Here is a 15961-nt window from a genome sequence, read left to right on the forward strand (position 1 = left end):
CATATGAAAATGATATTTGCCCTATTCATATGATGTTCATCATCGAATCAGTGATGCCAGATAAAGCCTCTACACGTGTCATGGTATGACTTGTAGCCCCTGTCAATACCTGGTAATGTTAGGCCGTGATTGGGCCAACGCCGTAGATCAGGTGAAGTCGCGTAGGATGCAATCGGTCAAAGTAGGCCAAAATACGTGTCATCGCAGAAGGCGTGTTGTATTTCCTAGCACGAAATACATGCTAGCTCGAATGTTCCGTCCGTAGACCATAGAGCGCAAAACCCTTCCCATGCATGCAAAGTACTGCCGAAAACGAGAAACCGGACCCCAATTCCATAGTCATCCTCATCAGCCGCCAGCGCCTTAAATTTCCGTGGTGACCTTGGCCTTGGCGTTGGTGACCTTGACACCCAATTGCTTCGCTCGGGCAATGATGTCGACTCGCTTTCTCGACGAGACGTTGTGGGCGATCCTATGATATTATTAGTTAACCTAGTCGTATCCGGGTCGGAACCACCCTTCGATGCAAATTTTCAGGGACGTACTCTGCGGCGAAGGTGCGGTTGTGCATCAGGAGCAACTCAACATCCTTGATGTTGTTGACGAGGAAGGCCTTGTGGCCGGAGGGTGTGAGGTGGCGGGTCTTCTTGTTGGAGCCGAAACCGATCTATATCGCAAAATCTATATTAGCATAATACTCCTCCCACCTAATTATCACCACATCTAAATATTCATAGCTTGAGATATTTTCGAGGGCGAATATCTAAAACAAGGAATCGCACGTACCGAGGGCATGGCAGTGTTGCCACGGAATCGTCGTCGGACTCGGTTGTCAATACCCTTAGGCTTGCGCCAGCTAGAGGAGAGACATTTGAACCGATCGCTCTGGTGGCGGTTGAAGCTCTTGGTTCCTATAAAATAAAATCCGTCAATATCTCTCCCTCACTATTTCATCATCCATAGCCTCGATCCACAACCGGAGCGCATCGCATCAATCGAGGAAAGGTGACGGGGAAAGAGTCGAACGTACGCTTCTTGACGATCGGGACGTGCTTCTTGGCGGCAACCATCTTGAGGGAATAATTGTTAGCTAAGAATTATCTTTGACAAAAAAGTAGTGTAGCCGCAATGGCAGTAGAGGTTTATTTACCTTGACTGATTTCCTGTAGGTGTCGAGATGGGTGGGTGTATGGTGATGGGCTGCTGGTCTCTACCGCAAAAATTGAGGTACGTTACGTGTAGAGGGACCGAAAGTTTCCAATGGGCACAACAGCCGAATTTTGCGCTAAGGGTTTTGTTAGGGTTGGTGAAATTTATCACGTGTGGATAATTGAAAAGTCCCACAGCTTTGGTGTAGAATCAGTGGGGTCGAAAAGTTTTGGTTCGGCTTGGCCCTAGCGCTAGCCACCTGAACCATTCACCCACTTTCAGCCCCAAGTGGCTTACCTACCTCTCTCAAAGTTTATGTACCCAAGTACCCAATTAGACCAGAGAGGTACATCACAACCTTTAGGTAATTTCTCAAGAGATCCAACTCTCTGCCTCAAGCCTACATTAGATACGGAATTAATTCCATTCTATTTAACCGATATTTCACTTCAATTCAACTCAAGTTCACTTAGGTCTTATCATCTCTCAATATAACACTGCCTTCATTTCAGGGCCTGCAAATTACCACGATAGCAATTTACCACCCAGAGATGGATGTCTGGTCTATACAAGCTACTGAATATCTAAGGTAGGAGACTATCTAATAATAAGAAACTCCACCTAGTCGGAGGGGTCCAATTCAGAATTACCATTGGAAATGTCGAAAGGAGATAATGCCATTAATTCTCCTTCTAGGGAAGAAATCCTTCCAGGATCTTTCTTGCTGCCATCTATCCTATTTCCACTCCTCTCCATAACTCGGTTACACAAATAAATCGAATGATGGAGGAATACCTATGCCTCATCGTAACCCTGACCCGCCTTCACGTTGTTTCCAGTCTTCTTTATTAATCGAAGCTCATGTCTCATAATTCATTACTGCTGGGCACATTGTGCTTGTCCGCCGGCCTCGTCATCGTCATCTTCCCATCCATCTCCGAATCGCGGATCCCCAGAGTTGGCACCCATCTAATACAAAGTCAGTATATTCTACTCTTATCCGTAACGCAAGGAATATGACATACCTCATCAATATCCGCATCGTCTTCGTATGCAACGTCATCGATTTCATCAGCTTTGATCTCCGGTGGCGGGCCAGGCAGTAGCTTCTGAAGAGATTCGTAGGCCGCATCATCCTTGAGCCATCCGTCCTCGGGGAACTGAATCTTAACAACAAGATACAGATCACCTTTGGCATCTCCCCGTTTCACCGGCATTCCTTCTCCTTGCACCTTAAGTACCTGTCCTGGGTGTAGGACCTTTCCTCGAGGATGGTTGATATGGATACCTCGACCATCAAGATGTTGGACCACAACACGAGAAAACCCACATAGGGCCTCGGCAACAGTGATATCCATGTCAGCAGAAAGATCGTTACCGATCCGGTTGAATACCTCGTGGGGTTCTTCGTCGAGGACAAACACGAGGTTGCCAGGGGTCTGGTCGGGGTTCTGGTCAGCCTCGCCCTCCAGCACGATGCGCTCCCCTTGGCGCGAGCCACGAGGAATATAGATCTCTAGCGGCTTCGTCTCCGGGACGGTCCGCTTGCCTTTGCACTTCTTGCATCGATCTTTCTCTTTGAAGTAGTTGCCAGAGCCTTGACACCTATCACACACGGCCGATTCACGAGTGACCAGACCAGGGCCGACTTGTCGGAATGCCTCTACCATACCATGTCCCTTGCAGCGATCGCATTGTTGGGGCTTCACCTTCTCTTTGCCACCGGTTCCCTTGCAAGTCCCGCAGATGACGTTCTTGTTGGCTGCGAATTTGACAGTCTTGCCCTTGTAGAGATCCTCCAGGCTGACGGAGTACTTGGACTCCTCGTCAGCGCCGCGCCTGGGCCTTCTGGGTCCTCCTCCGGGACCTCCCATGCCACCGCCCACTCCCATGCCAAACATTTGAGCAAGTATATCGTTGATATCTACTTCTTCGCCCATGCCTCCTCCCCTTGATGGGTCGAAGGCTGCCATGCCATGCTTGTCGTAGAAGGCACGCTTTTCCTCATCTCGAAGAATCTCGTAGGCTTGAGTAACCGACTTGAACTTGGCTTCAGACTCTACTCGTTGGTCTTCGGGAACTTTATCGGGGTGATGTTGGAGTGCGAGCTAGAATATGACAATTCAGTCAGTATGTTCCGCGCGAAATCAAGGCAGACGCGGGGGTTCCTCACCTTTCGGTAAGCCTTCTTTATGTCATTTTGGCTTGCAGTCTTGTCAACGCCGAGAAGCTCTGGGGTTGTTGAGTCAGCAATCAAATTCTGCGGATGTAAAGTCGCGATACAAGCAAGCGGACAACTTACCGTACAAGTCGATATCATCACTACCGGCACCCGGACCAGGTGACGCCATTGTGAAAAGTAGTCGTCGGAATGAAGCAGATAGCCTTGTGTTTTCTTTGCAGAGATTATGGCTGTAGAGGTAAAGTGGGTTGGTTCTTGAAGTAGGAAAATATTTGGCGGGGCAGTTTTTAGACCTTGGACCCTTTGGATAACGACACTAGAGGTGGATGCGCAAATGGTTGTACCTAACCTTGATACGCAGTGACTTATCCTTGACAGGTATGATGCAGCTTGAAAGAAAAGAATTCCTAAAATTTGCTAAGAAACCTTGAATTCAACAAGTTTTTGTTCCGAGGAAAGAAATTTACAAGGCTGAGTTGTTGTAAACTGCAGGTACGTACAAACCTACATGTATATCGCCCCCACATCCTATTAGGCTAGGTACCTGTGTACAGGACTACATACGTAATTTCTAAGCGCCCTAGAATATTTTGCATATTATGTAAGTCCGTCCTTTGAAAGGTATACCGAGCATAATACATTAATAATTAAGATCCTTGCTTCATGAATTAAGTAACTTCTCATACGAGTAAAAATAGTCACGAATTTCCCAGTCACGTTCCTATGATTGGGAAACAATATCAATATAGGTAAGGTACATATCCTCAACGGTTCATCAGCTAGTCATTACCAAAAGCTGCACGATTTTGAAACTTTGCGCCTCTATCGCGTCCCGCCAATAAAATCCAACGAATCAAAGATGGCCGATAATATAGCGCCTACCCACTAAGTTAGAACAAAGCTAAATAAAGACTTGAGAAGTTCACGACTCATGTTGTTATGAATTTCTTGTACGCGTGGTCGACCACCAGATCTATCGCGAATGCTACTCGCGATTGGCTTTAATATAGAATACATTTTACAACGGAATAGATGTGTTCGAGCGAGTGGTAGTTAAGCTGCCAAGATAAAGGCTAATGCCGACCCAACTCCCAGCACAACCACCCCCTGAGTCAAGACAAGCAACCAATAAAAAAGTCTATGCGAAGTCGTCACACATCCAGCCGCCTCAGTTGACTTTCAGCCTGTATTATATAATCAATCTTTTCTCGTTACATCCCCTAATTAGGTTACTCCCTCCTAATCCTTCAGTCGATCACTTTACTTTTCTATATTGGGGTCATACAACTCAGCCGTAATAGGACTTCCCCGAGGGTGATAACTACTATCTCATGCATTGTGAATTTTTCAGATATCCGGGATCTAGAGTTTGTGAATTCGATCCCCAATAGCTACGCTCCAAAAGCTCATCTACAATTTCCTCAGTTGAAAAGCCAAACTACTAAAAGATGCCTTTCATAGGATTTATAGTACATCTGGCATATATAGTATAATATTGGCTAGGTATTAATATTTATCCATGATTTGAAATGATAGAAATACCATATGTTGAAGAAACCCCGTTATGAAGATGTAATGTGCCGAATAGCTGATGACTATCGTATCATATTCTTGAGGGTTATACGAAGGGAGCAGAAGCACGAGCCCTCGGAAAAATTCACGCTCTCCTTGCGCGGTAGGATCAGTGTAATTATATGTCTATGAACCTAGCTGCTGACGTAGTTATGATGCATCCAGCTGATCTGGCGATGTTTTTCTAATAAGTCTGTATTACGCTTCGTAGTGAACGGTTAGCCATGGTTGCTCTACTACTTTTCACGCATCTTCCTCGGATAGTAGACCGGGTCTTTTGCACCTTTTATATTCGACTTTCCAGACGTAAGCTTCTCCTACTGAATTTCTCCTTTCACTCATGCTTTTATCGAACTCAACTCTGCAGTCTACACGATGCAGTCTTCGGTCCTATCTTCTCCAGGTTGGTTCCATTCGAGAGAAGCCATGACTCTAGGCCAGGCTGCTTCTCGAGCAGGCGTTGCCAGCGTCGTCCTTAATTTCACGGAATTTGATTTCACAAAGGCCTTCAACTTCATCAAAGAGAAGCTTAGCCCCGAGTTCGTGCAAGAATACTGGCTTGTTTCGGTGGCAGATGCTTCTAGAGGCTGCTACATCAGTTGTCGCAAAGTTTCCATATGTTGGTTCTCTATTAAGTTCCTTGACGTGCTGTGGTGCTTGCTTTGTATGTGAATTATATAGCTGGTCCCCTGTGGTCTCTTATCACCGGCTAACAGACGAGCGACCAGTTAGTAGGACTGCTGGACCTTCCCCCTGGTACCATCGTAAGTAACTCGCAGCCTTGTAGCACATCCTTGACTATTAGAGTAATTATTAACCTGGCTTTCCGCAGTGCTTGATGGACTTAATGTGACCAAGCCTAACGGCACCGCCGACGGCACGATTGACGTTGTCACTCTCAATCGTAATATCTTCGAAAAACCGAATGATGCCGATGTTATTATGCACCAGGAACTTGACGAATTCTTCCCCATGAAAATCGCGATGCCGGAGAACATCACCCTAACACCATTGACGGGACATTCCAAGCGTTCAGTAACAGTCCACCATTGCCCTGTTCTTTAGTTCACAGGCTAATAGTCTAAGGCAGGCCGCAGATGATCTTGACCGACCACGAATTAGAATCAAGCGCTCGCCCAAAGACTACTAGTGATGGGATTTAGGAAAGAAGAATCAGATGAGGACTGAAATTATGGGATTCTCGAGCGATATCAATGTGCAGGTATGTGGGAAAATGTGGTCGAAGGGATGCTGCTAATACTTTTGAAACGATGAATTTCATTCTAATAGTTGGACTATCTGTTACGGGTATGAAGGGACCGGGTCGGGAGGTGTACTTTCTGACAGAAATTTCTTACTTATAACTGATTTATCTGGATAGCTAGTCGGAATTTGTACGGAGATATAGAAAACTCCAAGCACTGGGATGACTTCACGTTTCTATTATGCCTCGATAGTTCTCGTGGTACATTTCCTCATATTCCCTCAAGTATTCATCAAGTAGTCGATCATTACTTCCATATATCTATCTTCTCTTAAAATCAGGTCTCTTAACGGTTGTGGTATAATATGTGTCATGGATCTATATTGAATGAATCTAGTTGTTTCGCCGGTTACCTGCTTTTCCCAAGAACCCTCCGCCCCAATCTAGACCAAATATGCATTCTACTAGTAACAGCCTGGTATTATACAACCCATAAGATCTATGTTAGTCCCGAACAAATCCGTTCCCCAAGTCTAATGTTTCTATGCTATTGTTACAAGGGGAGATAAGGGTGTATGATATAGTAGAAAAAGGAATCAAGGGGGGCAGTCTCCACAAGAGGTTTCCTAGAACCTAGAAATATCCCGCCCGAATATCCACGACATAGCCCAATAAAACGGTACCGTGATCTTGTTCCTAATGCTCATGCTTCGTGTCAGGTACGCGGTACGCCATAGGACCCAGGCCATCCAGCCCTTTAACTCGTCGGCACCGCTCTGGTGAATAGCCGTCCAGCTGCCGAGATAGGTCATGGTACCCCAATTGCGGAACTCGAAGGGTTTCTGATCTACGTCGCCCTTGTTCAACCTCCTCGCGAGATGCGCTGCTTGCTGGCTAGCAACTTGCGCCGTAGCGGGTAGACTCATCCCTGGAATTACCGTACAGTCGCCAATACCGTAAACGTCAGGTAATAGGGTGGCCTTTTGCCCTTGAGTAGGAACCGACTCCAATGTGGCAGCATGTGGAATCATATTCACGCGGAGATTCGCATCTATAGTAATACCACCCGTCTTCGCGTCCTTCTGCAGCTGCATATCAGCATCCGAACCCGGCATTTTAAAGACTTTGCTCTCCAATTTCTGGATGAGTGGGTTCTGCATCAGCCCCGTGCTCCATACCACGATGCCAGCACCGATCTCCTTTTCGCCGCACTCCCTGATCTTTAGTTTCAGACAACCCTCACAGTCCTCGTCGGGCCGGACGCGTGTCAAGTGGTGTTCCGTCTTCACTTTGATACCCTCGCGGTTGAACCGGTCCATAGCATAGTCGGCTAGGGTCTTGTCGAACATCGGGAGTACTTTCGGTGCCACATCGTACACAGTAATACTGACGAATTTCATTAGATCCGGGTAGGTGTTTGTTAGGTCGTCTCGTATTAAGTCGTGTAGCTCGGCGGCATACTCTATACCGGTCGGACCGCCCCCTACAATCGCGAAATGGAGTAGCTTCTTCCGGTCTTCGTCGGACGTAATTGGGAGCGCCGCCTTTTCGAAGTTCTGCAGCACCTTCATCCGGATCTTCCTAGCGTCGCCGATATCCCGTAAGAAATTAGCGTGCTCTCGCACACCCTCAATACCGAACGTCTGACTGTACGAACCGACGGCAATGACTAGTTTGTCATACTCGACGTCGAATAGGGCGCCTTTATCGGCGCTGTCAGGACGATGCTTAATAGCCAGGCGGGTTCTCGAGGCGATATCGTCTGATGTATTAGCCTCTACGCGGATAACTTTACGCGCAAAGTCAATATCGTCGGCCCACCCCTGATGAAACTGATCTAGACCGAGTCTCCTGACAGGCTCTGCGACAGCACGGAATTCTAAAGTGCCGACCGCAGTACCTGCAAGTAAAGGCGTAAAGACGAAGTATGATCGAGGAGAAATCATGATACGCTCATATTTCTTAGGGTCGAGACTGCGAGCGAAGCCATAGCCAGCCCATCCAGAACCCAGAATCACCACTCTCTCCTTTTTACGGCCATTTTGGGTGGTCGTGCTGGCTTGCCGTAAGCCACGGGGAATGTATTGTAGATGGTCGATTCTAGGAGGGTTCGGTAACGCAACTGAGCTTCTGGTCAGTAAACGATGACTTGCCCTAATGGTATTACTCATTGAAGGTTTCGTTGCCATGATGGGTTAACCATACACGAGATAGCAGAGAATTGTTCTAGTTCAAGTTTGGATCCGATGACCTCGACAACTTCGATGCCTCCTATAAAAGATATTATTTGCTGATGAAAGCATGTGGAAATAGGAAATATAAAAAATGTAAAAGTGACGTTTAGGTGACGAAAATAACACGGGCCGATGTAATCCACTTTGAGTCTTTTCTTATTCCTCGCCGACAGCGCCAGCTTACTGAGGGTGAGGCTAAAAAAGCTTACTGAGGGTGAGGCTAAAAAAGCGCCCCTGACTCAACCACCTATTCTAATTTAATATCCCGTTTGGCCGGGCTTATTAAGGCTAGTACCTGCATTAACCGATGAAGCCGGGCTGGCCGGTCGCACGGTCTGCCCCTTTCCGGAGCTTTTTTGGGCTTCGGGAATTAAGTGGGTCTCTCTGTTCCGAACGGCCCATGTTAAAAATAAAGGTGAAGAGGCTCATTCCCACCTCAAAATATTTCGGTGCACTTGATCTATACTTTTTCGCCAATCCAATTGAAGTCGCTCCTGTAATCAAGACGTGCCAATTCCCATTATCTTGGCATTATATTAAGAAGTTATCATATAAATCTATCTCGTATACTTCGTACAATTCCTACATTAATTATTTACTTTAACTGACAACAAGATCCTTTCCATATTTTCTAGGTCCACCTCGTGATACCTAGCTTGAGCATAAGCCAAGAATCGGTGGCGCCGACGGAATTCCAGCTGCCACGGAGATAAACAGTAGGTATTCGGAGTAAAGTTTCGGCGACAAGAGTTAGTTACGTGGGTATATAACTCCGAAGTAGGAGATTATAATTTGAATCCCGAAACTCTATAACTAAGTTGTTAATAAGTATAAACACGCCAACAGTTTAATAGATAGGTAAGATATCTCGCGGATTGAGTAAGGCATAGTTACGGGCTGAAGATAACCCTCACACGGCAAAAGAGCCTTCTTCTATTGTGCTCCCAACGGCCGTCTCCCCCGCATTTCATGCAGGTTGGAGTCCGTCCAGTCTTCGTCTTGTGTCCGTTGACGTTACAACATGTATTCTATTGCTACATCTCTATGAATATATATAGTACTTTACCTATAGACAATATAATTATATTAATCCGAACACATTGGATTACACACTCATCTCAACCATGGGAGACCAAGTAGACGTGCTCATCTGTGGTGGCGGCTCTGCCGGTCTATGTGCCGGAGTCTGGCTCGCCCGCTGCGGTATCCGTTTCCGGATCCTGGAACAACGGGACGGGCCGCTCAAAAGGGGTCAAGCCGATGGGGTTCAGTGCCGAACGACGGAAATATTCGAGAGCTTCGGACTTTCCGATACACTTCTCAACGAAGCCTACCATGCCTCCGAGCTAACGTTCTGGGCTCCGGAAGATGGTGGCACCGAAATTAGGCGCACGCATTACGCTGCCGATAGGTTGCCCGGTGTAAGCCATCTACCGCATGTCCTCCTCGGCCAGGCTAGGATGAACGAATTGCTCACGAACGAGATGGAGAGTGCGGCAGGAAGGTCGTGCGTCGAGTATGGTTGCGAGGTCTTGGGCGTAGAGGTTGATAGCGAGAGCGCGCGGGATCCTGATGCATATTGCGTTACTGTGACAGTGTTGAAGGATGGAACAGAACGGAAATACCGTACGAAATATGTTCTAGTAAGACATCATCCATTTCTGTTATATAGGCAATTATGTCATTAGCATTTCTTATAACCCCTAACGCACATACCAGGGCAGTGACGGAGCTCACAGCGCTATCCGGAAATCACTTGGCTTTACGATGGTCGGCGACACGAGCGATAGCGTCTGGGGAGTGATGGATATCTATCCCCGAACCAACTTCCCCGACATCCGCAAGAAGGCTATGATTCAGTCGCCAGCAGGTAACCTGATCATCATACCTCGAGAGGGAGACCTGCTGGTTCGCTTCTACATAGAGCTGAAGGGTGCAATTGCAAAAGACGTCACGCTAGAAGAGCTTCATGAAAAGCTCCGGCTAATTCTTCGTCCGTACGATCTAGAAGTAGCCGAAACAGCGTGGTGGTCTGCCTACTCTATTGGCCAGCGCCTTGCCGACCACTTCCACAAAGACTACCGTGTCTTCCTAAGTGGCGACGCCTGCCACACTCACTCTCCCAAAGCGGGACAGGGGATGAACGTCAGTTTGCAAGATGGCTATAACATCGGTTGGAAGTTGGCAGCTGTCATCCGAGGACAAGCTACGCCAGAGTTACTTGAGACGTATGTGTCAGAGCGACAGAAGACTGCTGCGGAACTGATCGAGTTTGATCGAACCTGGACCAAACTCTTCTCGTCTTCATATCGTAAGGAGCACGGCATCACACCAGAGCAGTTCCACGATAAGTTCCTCTTGTCTGCTCGGTACACCGCGGGCCAGGCTATAAATTACAACGACTCTATAATAGTTTCTGCGAAGACTAGTGAAGCTTCCTTAGCCACTGGCTTAACCGTCGGGATGAGACTCCCGAGTGTTCCAGTAATCCGCTTTACCGATGCTCGCGTAATGCAACTGGTCCGATTCTTACCGGCCCAATCCTGGTGGCATATCTTAGTGTTTCCCGGTGATATAATACGCGATTCTCAGACTTTGACACGATTGCAGAATGTTCGCATATGCCCCTATTCCCTATTCAACACTGTCATTAATTAGTAAGGAAAGTACTGACTAGTGTGTATAGTTTTCATCCGGCTTACAGAAGATAGTTGATGCTTTCACGCCGCCGGATGTCGACCGTGATGCGGTCATCAACCCTATACTCCTATTCTCGTCGGGACGTACAGAAGTTGAACCAGACCAGATCCCTGCTGTTTTCACACCCATCGTAAGCAAATGGAAGATGAAGTGTAAGTGAACAACGTCCTCTATATTCTAAGGACTAAACTATCAGATACTAATACACGCATAGCTCTTACTAAAGTCTTTTCCGACGATGATGGATATAATTCGCCATCCGGTCACGCGTATGAAACGTATGGGATAGATCCTAACCGAGGTGCGGTAATCATTGTTCGACCAGATTACTGTAAGTGATTGCTCCCATCTATTCAATCTTGTTATAAATGCTCATGCTAGACTACCTAGATATATCCAAGATTTGCTCATTAGAAAGCGTCGACGCCATAATGTCATTTTTCGACAGGTTCATGAAACAGAAAGTAGTTTGACTTAGGAAAGCACCTGCGTCCATCATCAAGAATCTCCTCAATCCTTCTCTAGTCCCGTGTGTGATTACATTAGGTACATAAGGCCTTCGTTCCTAGTCGGTATGGTTCCTTATATAACTAGATGTCTGGTATCAACAGATCATATGTAGTCCAGGGGTTGACTTGAGCAGTTATAACCCCCGGGGGCGCATTATAAAGAGTGATAACTGACAGATCGAGAACAGCCAATAATTTAATTGCCGAAGAATATTCAAGATTTGGAATGGGCATTAGTATAGTAACAATGGCTGAGCGCAGCCTGCTTTAAAACCACGTCAACTTAGTCGGCATCATATGAGAGGTGTTCATTATTTTACTTTTTCTTCCTATGCCGTCTCTCAGTGACTTGTCAGTCAATAAAATAGTTCAGGTTCAACTCCTAACGGCGCTATTGATTTTCCCTTACCACTTGAACTGTCTTGAAACCCCCTCGAAGTATCTATAATCTAGGTAGGTAGCCTCCTTGTGTTATTTAGAGGCATAAAATCCTAGCCTCGTCTCTTCTCTTCTTCCGGAAATACTAGGTGCCTGACAAAAGACTCTAACAGCACGACCGTGACGTTGACGATAAAGTTGTAACCAGTCTAACGAATCACGCCAAAGGATTATTTTCATGATATTCTTGCCATCCACGGAACAGTTAATTATATTCCGTACCTGTATATACTATGAACATCTATCACCACGTAGTCCAAGCGGACTAATCACCCCTTTTTTATTCTCACAAATCCCCAACCCCTAAACTCCCCAACACGAACATTGACGCCAGCATGATACCATGCTATAACACAAACAACCAATCACACCTAAGAATTAACCTCCGCAAACCACGTCCTCAGCAGCCCCGCCAGCGCGCCAGGGAGATCTTCGAGGTTATGCACGATGAGATAGTACTGGAACGGGAACGTGTCGAGGTAGTACTCGGTGCGGATCTCGTCGTTGCCCATGAATCGGACCTTCTTGAGATTGACGACACTCTGCTTGTCCTTGTCCTTGCCAGATGCAGTGTCGTCCATGATGATAAACACAATCATGATGCGCTCCTCCATAGCCTCGCGCAGCAGCACGCGGATGTGCTCGTGGGCCGCTGACGGTGTCAGTCCGTCCGAGAGGATGAGCGCTAGTTGCCACAGGTCCTCGGAGCCGCGGCTAGTGCTTTGGGCGCGTGCGAGCCGGAAACGCTCGATTGTCTGCTTGATGAGGAGTTCGATGTTTGTGTAGTCCTGTTGGAATGTGAACTTCTGCAGCACCTTAGCGCCGGCGTCGTGAGAGGCAAACGGCTCGGTGAACTCGTGAGCCATGAAAGTATTTGCGCCGAAGCCTAGAACGCCGATCTGGCCCACTTCTAGCATCGTAAGAGCCCGCGAGACCATGACGAGGGACTCGAGCGCCAGTTCACCGGAGCTGGACTCGCCCATACTCTTACTATCGTCGACACAGAGTAGGATCTGGTAAGAGCGTTTGGTCGGGATGGCTCTGCGCATCCAAATCTTGTCCCTCTTGTAGCTAGAAGCGATGTAAGGAATGATACGCTTGATATTGAGACGCTTTCCAGTCCGGTAAGATCCAGACAATTTTGTCGATTGAGACGGAGTTAGAATAAGACGTAATTGAGAAGTCAGGGATAGCGATAACGGATGAGTTTTGCTTTGGAATGAAGTCCATTGCTGCATGGTCTCGTCAAAATCTCTTAGATCCAAGCTTGGCTCTGATAGATGAGTTATCGACAACTGTGTAGAAGTTTCTTCGATCTCTTCCTCCACCTCTTCTAAAGGCTCCTCTCCGTTCATTGGGGGTGCCGTATCTCGATTATAAGTACCTTGGTGAGTTGATACTCCACTGGGTCTTTCTTCCTTCTGCGTATCTTGCTGGTCTTGCTGGTCCTGGGGCTCCGAAATATCCATCTTATCCGTGTCTACATCATTCGTCTCCATCTCATCTTCTGGAATAATTCGACTGTCTGCAGCTTGGTCATCCTCGTCAATTGCCATCGATTCATCAATCTGCTGTTTTTGTTCTTCATTTGAGGTGCCCATTGCCTGGGCATCTGCAGCAGACTCGTCGTTTTGGATGTGTTGGAACTCCCGAATTGTTGATTCCGGTTCAGCATTTACCGATTGTTCTTGTGGCTCTTGTTCCCGAGCTTCTTTGATCTCTTGCTGCTGCCTGTGCCACTTCTCCAGAGCATCCCCAAGTGCCTTGAAAGGTTGACTAGTCGATGAATCCTTAGTATCATCAAGCTCTGTCTCAGAAGGTTGCTCCTGGGTTTTCGAGACGCTTCCCTTCTTACCAGCTGATGCGTCCTGGTCCGCTGCATTCTCGCCCATTTCCCCATCCTCTCGCTGGGCAGCATTACTTTCAGCATTATCAGCCTCTTCGGTCTGGTTTGGATCCAGGTCTTGTCCGCCGCCCTTCACATCACTTGGCGCAGCGTCCTCGTTGGCTGCATTAGCATCATCATTAGACGGCAACTGAGCCATTTCCTGTTCTTCTGTTTGGGTATCCGGTTCCTCTGCTTGTTCGTCTTCTTGGATCCTGGCCTCTTCATCCTGGTCCGCGTTCTCGTCCATTTCTTCATTATCATTACCGGCGTCTGGAGGCGCCATCTCCATCTCCACATCTTCGTTCGTCTCGCTTTCCTGGTCACTCATCTGCTTGTCTTTCTGCTCTTCCTGGTCCACGTCTGAGAGCTTATCCAGATCATCGTCACTTATTGAGGACATTGAATCGTTATCATTCCCATCGATGTTCATGTCGTCAGGCAATGCCAAGGTGTCCTGCTCTTGGACGTTTTGGTCCTGCATATTCGCTTCATCCTGCTGCTGGATATCTTCGTCCTCTTCCGCGGTAGGATTCTCATCAGGATTTTCATCGCCTTGGCTACCATCTTCTCCTTCCTCGACTTCCTGGGTATCGGGCTGTGCTTCGGCAGCGACTTGTTCGTCCTTCTTCTTCTGTCCTTTCGCGTTTTCTCCTTGCTGGTCCTTCTCTGCGTCATCCTCATTCTCCCCATCCCACATCTTCTCGTCGACTGCAGAGGGATCTAGATCATCTACTTCACCGGCTTCCTCATCCATTTCATCCCCACTTTCATCTTCGTCGCCAGAGTTGGATCCTTTTTCTTCGTCGTCACCGCCGTCTACGCTTTCGACGTCGCCTTGGAGCTCCTGATCAGCCATATCAACAGCATCCTTTTCATCTTCCATTTCCTGTTTAGACTCTTGGTTTTTCTCTTGTGCCAATTCGGACAGGTCTTCATCGGGCTGAATATCCTTGCTGATATCCTCAGCGCCCTCGCCTTCTCCGAGACCTGTGCCACTTTCAAGCTCCCCAGTCTCCCCGGACTTTTCCTCCGACTTCTCTTGAGGAGTGCAGAAGCCTTGGGAGGCAAGCTGGGTAAAACTCTTGCTTAATTTGTAGCCAAGCTTGCAAGTGTTTCTATGGACACGTGCGAATGACCCGATCATCTGGTTGCAAGTAACTTGATACTGCTCTACAATCGGTGCCACGACTGCCATGAGGGCTGTTGAGATTTGGTTAACGGAGGAGTCAGCCAAGTTGACCTGGGCGAAAAGTGTTAAAAGCTCAGTCATACTTCTTTCGACCTTGTCTATACGTAGAACTTTCAGGGAATCAGCCATAACCTCGCCATACTTTATCAACCATCCGGCTTCCTCTTGCGAAGCAGGTAACTTGATCATTGTCTTATTGAGCTGCTCAATGGTGACAAGAATGCTATCGCAAAGGTTCTTAGAGGCATCAAGGATGACTTCGATCTGTTTGGTCTCCAGAATCGAAGTGGATATCGACTGCTCATCCACAGCAGTCCATAGCTTGATTTGCTCCAGTAGGAATGCTAATACCGGCCATCGTCGGCACCCGTCATCTAACACATTCCGGAATTGATTAAGCGATGAACGGATCTTTGCTTCTAATTGGGACCTTTCAAGTGAGGTAAGATTGTCAGGTAATATAGGAAGTGATTTCCATTCGGAAGACCAATTAGTAAATTCAGCCAACCTGCTATTAAGCTGTCGGAGAAGCTCCTTATGGTCCAAGTTTCCGAACTTTGCGTGTAGCTCGATAAGATGTCTCCCCACTTTGATAATCTGGACAAGCCAAGTACAGACTCTCTCGTAATTAGCAAATAGCGGCCCGGCTTTGATTTTATTGCCTCCCCGCAAAGTGCTAACGGAGCGAATATACTTCGAAGAGGAGGTCAGTGCGCCGTGGTGTTTCAGCGCTTTTGCCAATCCACGTCTTTGGTTCAGCGCAACATGAAGTATACCTTCAAGGAATCCAATACTTCTGTCAACTTCTGCTATAGTCAAGTCGTCCGAATGCTCGTTGTATGCGCGTCGGACCCGAGGTGTGAGGTCAAGCATCTTGTGGAAGTAGTAATCAGTGC

The 15961-nt window shown here is 47.3% G+C and overlaps 5 protein-coding genes across 5 annotated transcripts; 2 read left to right on the forward strand and 3 right to left on the reverse strand.

Moving 5' to 3' along the window:
• Positions 1-449: 449 nt before the first annotated feature.
• On the reverse strand, positions 450-1344 carry F4817DRAFT_349835 (60S ribosomal protein L32; the record flags this gene model as incomplete). The annotated part of the gene is made up of 4 exons (XM_049304874.1): positions 1151-1344; positions 1031-1070; positions 787-911; positions 450-667 (listed from the first exon to the last, which is right to left on the reverse strand). Coding segments are annotated over exons 2-4 (340 nt in total), but the record flags the coding sequence as incomplete, so codon positions are not given.
• A 144-nt stretch (positions 1345-1488) lies between these two features.
• On the reverse strand, positions 1489-3860 carry F4817DRAFT_349836 (DnaJ-domain-containing protein). Its single transcript, XM_049304875.1, has 4 exons — positions 3452-3860; positions 3323-3381; positions 2175-3257; positions 1489-2118 (listed from the first exon to the last, which is right to left on the reverse strand). Exons 1-4 carry the CDS (start codon positions 3498-3500, stop codon positions 2026-2028), a joined length of 1284 nt encoding a protein of 427 aa, XP_049155138.1. The 5' UTR covers positions 3501-3860; the 3' UTR covers positions 1489-2025.
• A 1213-nt stretch (positions 3861-5073) lies between these two features.
• Positions 5074-6430, forward strand: F4817DRAFT_349838 (uncharacterized protein). The gene is made up of 4 exons (XM_049304876.1): positions 5074-5567; positions 5632-5667; positions 5736-5938; positions 5994-6430. The coding sequence occupies exons 1-4, from the start codon at positions 5279-5281 to the stop codon at positions 6051-6053; spliced, it is 588 nt and encodes a 195-aa protein (XP_049155139.1). The 5' UTR covers positions 5074-5278; the 3' UTR covers positions 6054-6430.
• On the reverse strand, positions 6431-8335 carry F4817DRAFT_349839 (FAD/NAD(P)-binding domain-containing protein). Its single transcript, XM_049304877.1, has one exon. It carries the CDS (start codon positions 8294-8296, stop codon positions 6734-6736), a length of 1563 nt encoding a protein of 520 aa, XP_049155140.1. The 5' UTR covers positions 8297-8335; the 3' UTR covers positions 6431-6733.
• A 1021-nt stretch (positions 8336-9356) lies between these two features.
• F4817DRAFT_349842 (FAD binding domain-containing protein) lies at positions 9357-11855 on the forward strand. Its single transcript, XM_049304878.1, has 5 exons — positions 9357-9984; positions 10061-10954; positions 11028-11193; positions 11256-11372; positions 11432-11855. Exons 1-5 carry the CDS (start codon positions 9466-9468, stop codon positions 11512-11514), a joined length of 1779 nt encoding a protein of 592 aa, XP_049155141.1. The 5' UTR covers positions 9357-9465; the 3' UTR covers positions 11515-11855.
• The last annotated feature ends 4106 nt before the right edge of the window (positions 11856-15961 follow it).

The sequence above is a fragment of the Daldinia loculata genome, assembly GCF_022478755.1.
Source record: "Daldinia loculata strain CBS 113971 unplaced genomic scaffold F4817scaffold_67, whole genome shotgun sequence".
In the NCBI taxonomy this organism is placed as follows: domain Eukaryota; kingdom Fungi; phylum Ascomycota; class Sordariomycetes; order Xylariales; family Hypoxylaceae; genus Daldinia; species Daldinia loculata.

Coding starts and splice junctions, on each gene's coding strand:
- F4817DRAFT_349836 (XM_049304875.1), bottom strand. CDS start 3,500: ATGGCGTCACCTGGTCCGGGTGCCGGTAGTGATGATATCGACTTGTAC. Junction 3,382..3,451: donor TGATGATATCGACTTGTACG/GTAAGTTGTCCG, acceptor CAACAACCCCAG/AGCTTCTCGGCGTTGACAAG. Junction 2,119..2,174: donor ACGATGCGGATATTGATGAG/GTATGTCATATT, acceptor ACTTTGTATTAG/ATGGGTGCCAACTCTGGGGA.
- F4817DRAFT_349842 (XM_049304878.1), top strand. CDS start 9,466: ATGGGAGACCAAGTAGACGTGCTCATCTGTGGTGGCGGCTCTGCCGGT. Junction 10,955..11,027: donor CTTTGACACGATTGCAGAAT/GTTCGCATATGC, acceptor TAGTGTGTATAG/TTTTCATCCGGCTTACAGAA. Junction 11,373..11,431: donor CATTGTTCGACCAGATTACT/GTAAGTGATTGC, acceptor TAGACTACCTAG/ATATATCCAAGATTTGCTCA.
- F4817DRAFT_349838 (XM_049304876.1), top strand. CDS start 5,279: ATGCAGTCTTCGGTCCTATCTTCTCCAGGTTGGTTCCATTCGAGAGAA. Junction 5,568..5,631: donor CGTGCTGTGGTGCTTGCTTT/GTATGTGAATTA, acceptor ACGAGCGACCAG/TTAGTAGGACTGCTGGACCT. Junction 5,939..5,993: donor CGGGACATTCCAAGCGTTCA/GTAACAGTCCAC, acceptor AGTCTAAGGCAG/GCCGCAGATGATCTTGACCG.
- F4817DRAFT_349839 (XM_049304877.1), bottom strand. CDS start 8,296: ATGGCAACGAAACCTTCAATGAGTAATACCATTAGGGCAAGTCATCGT.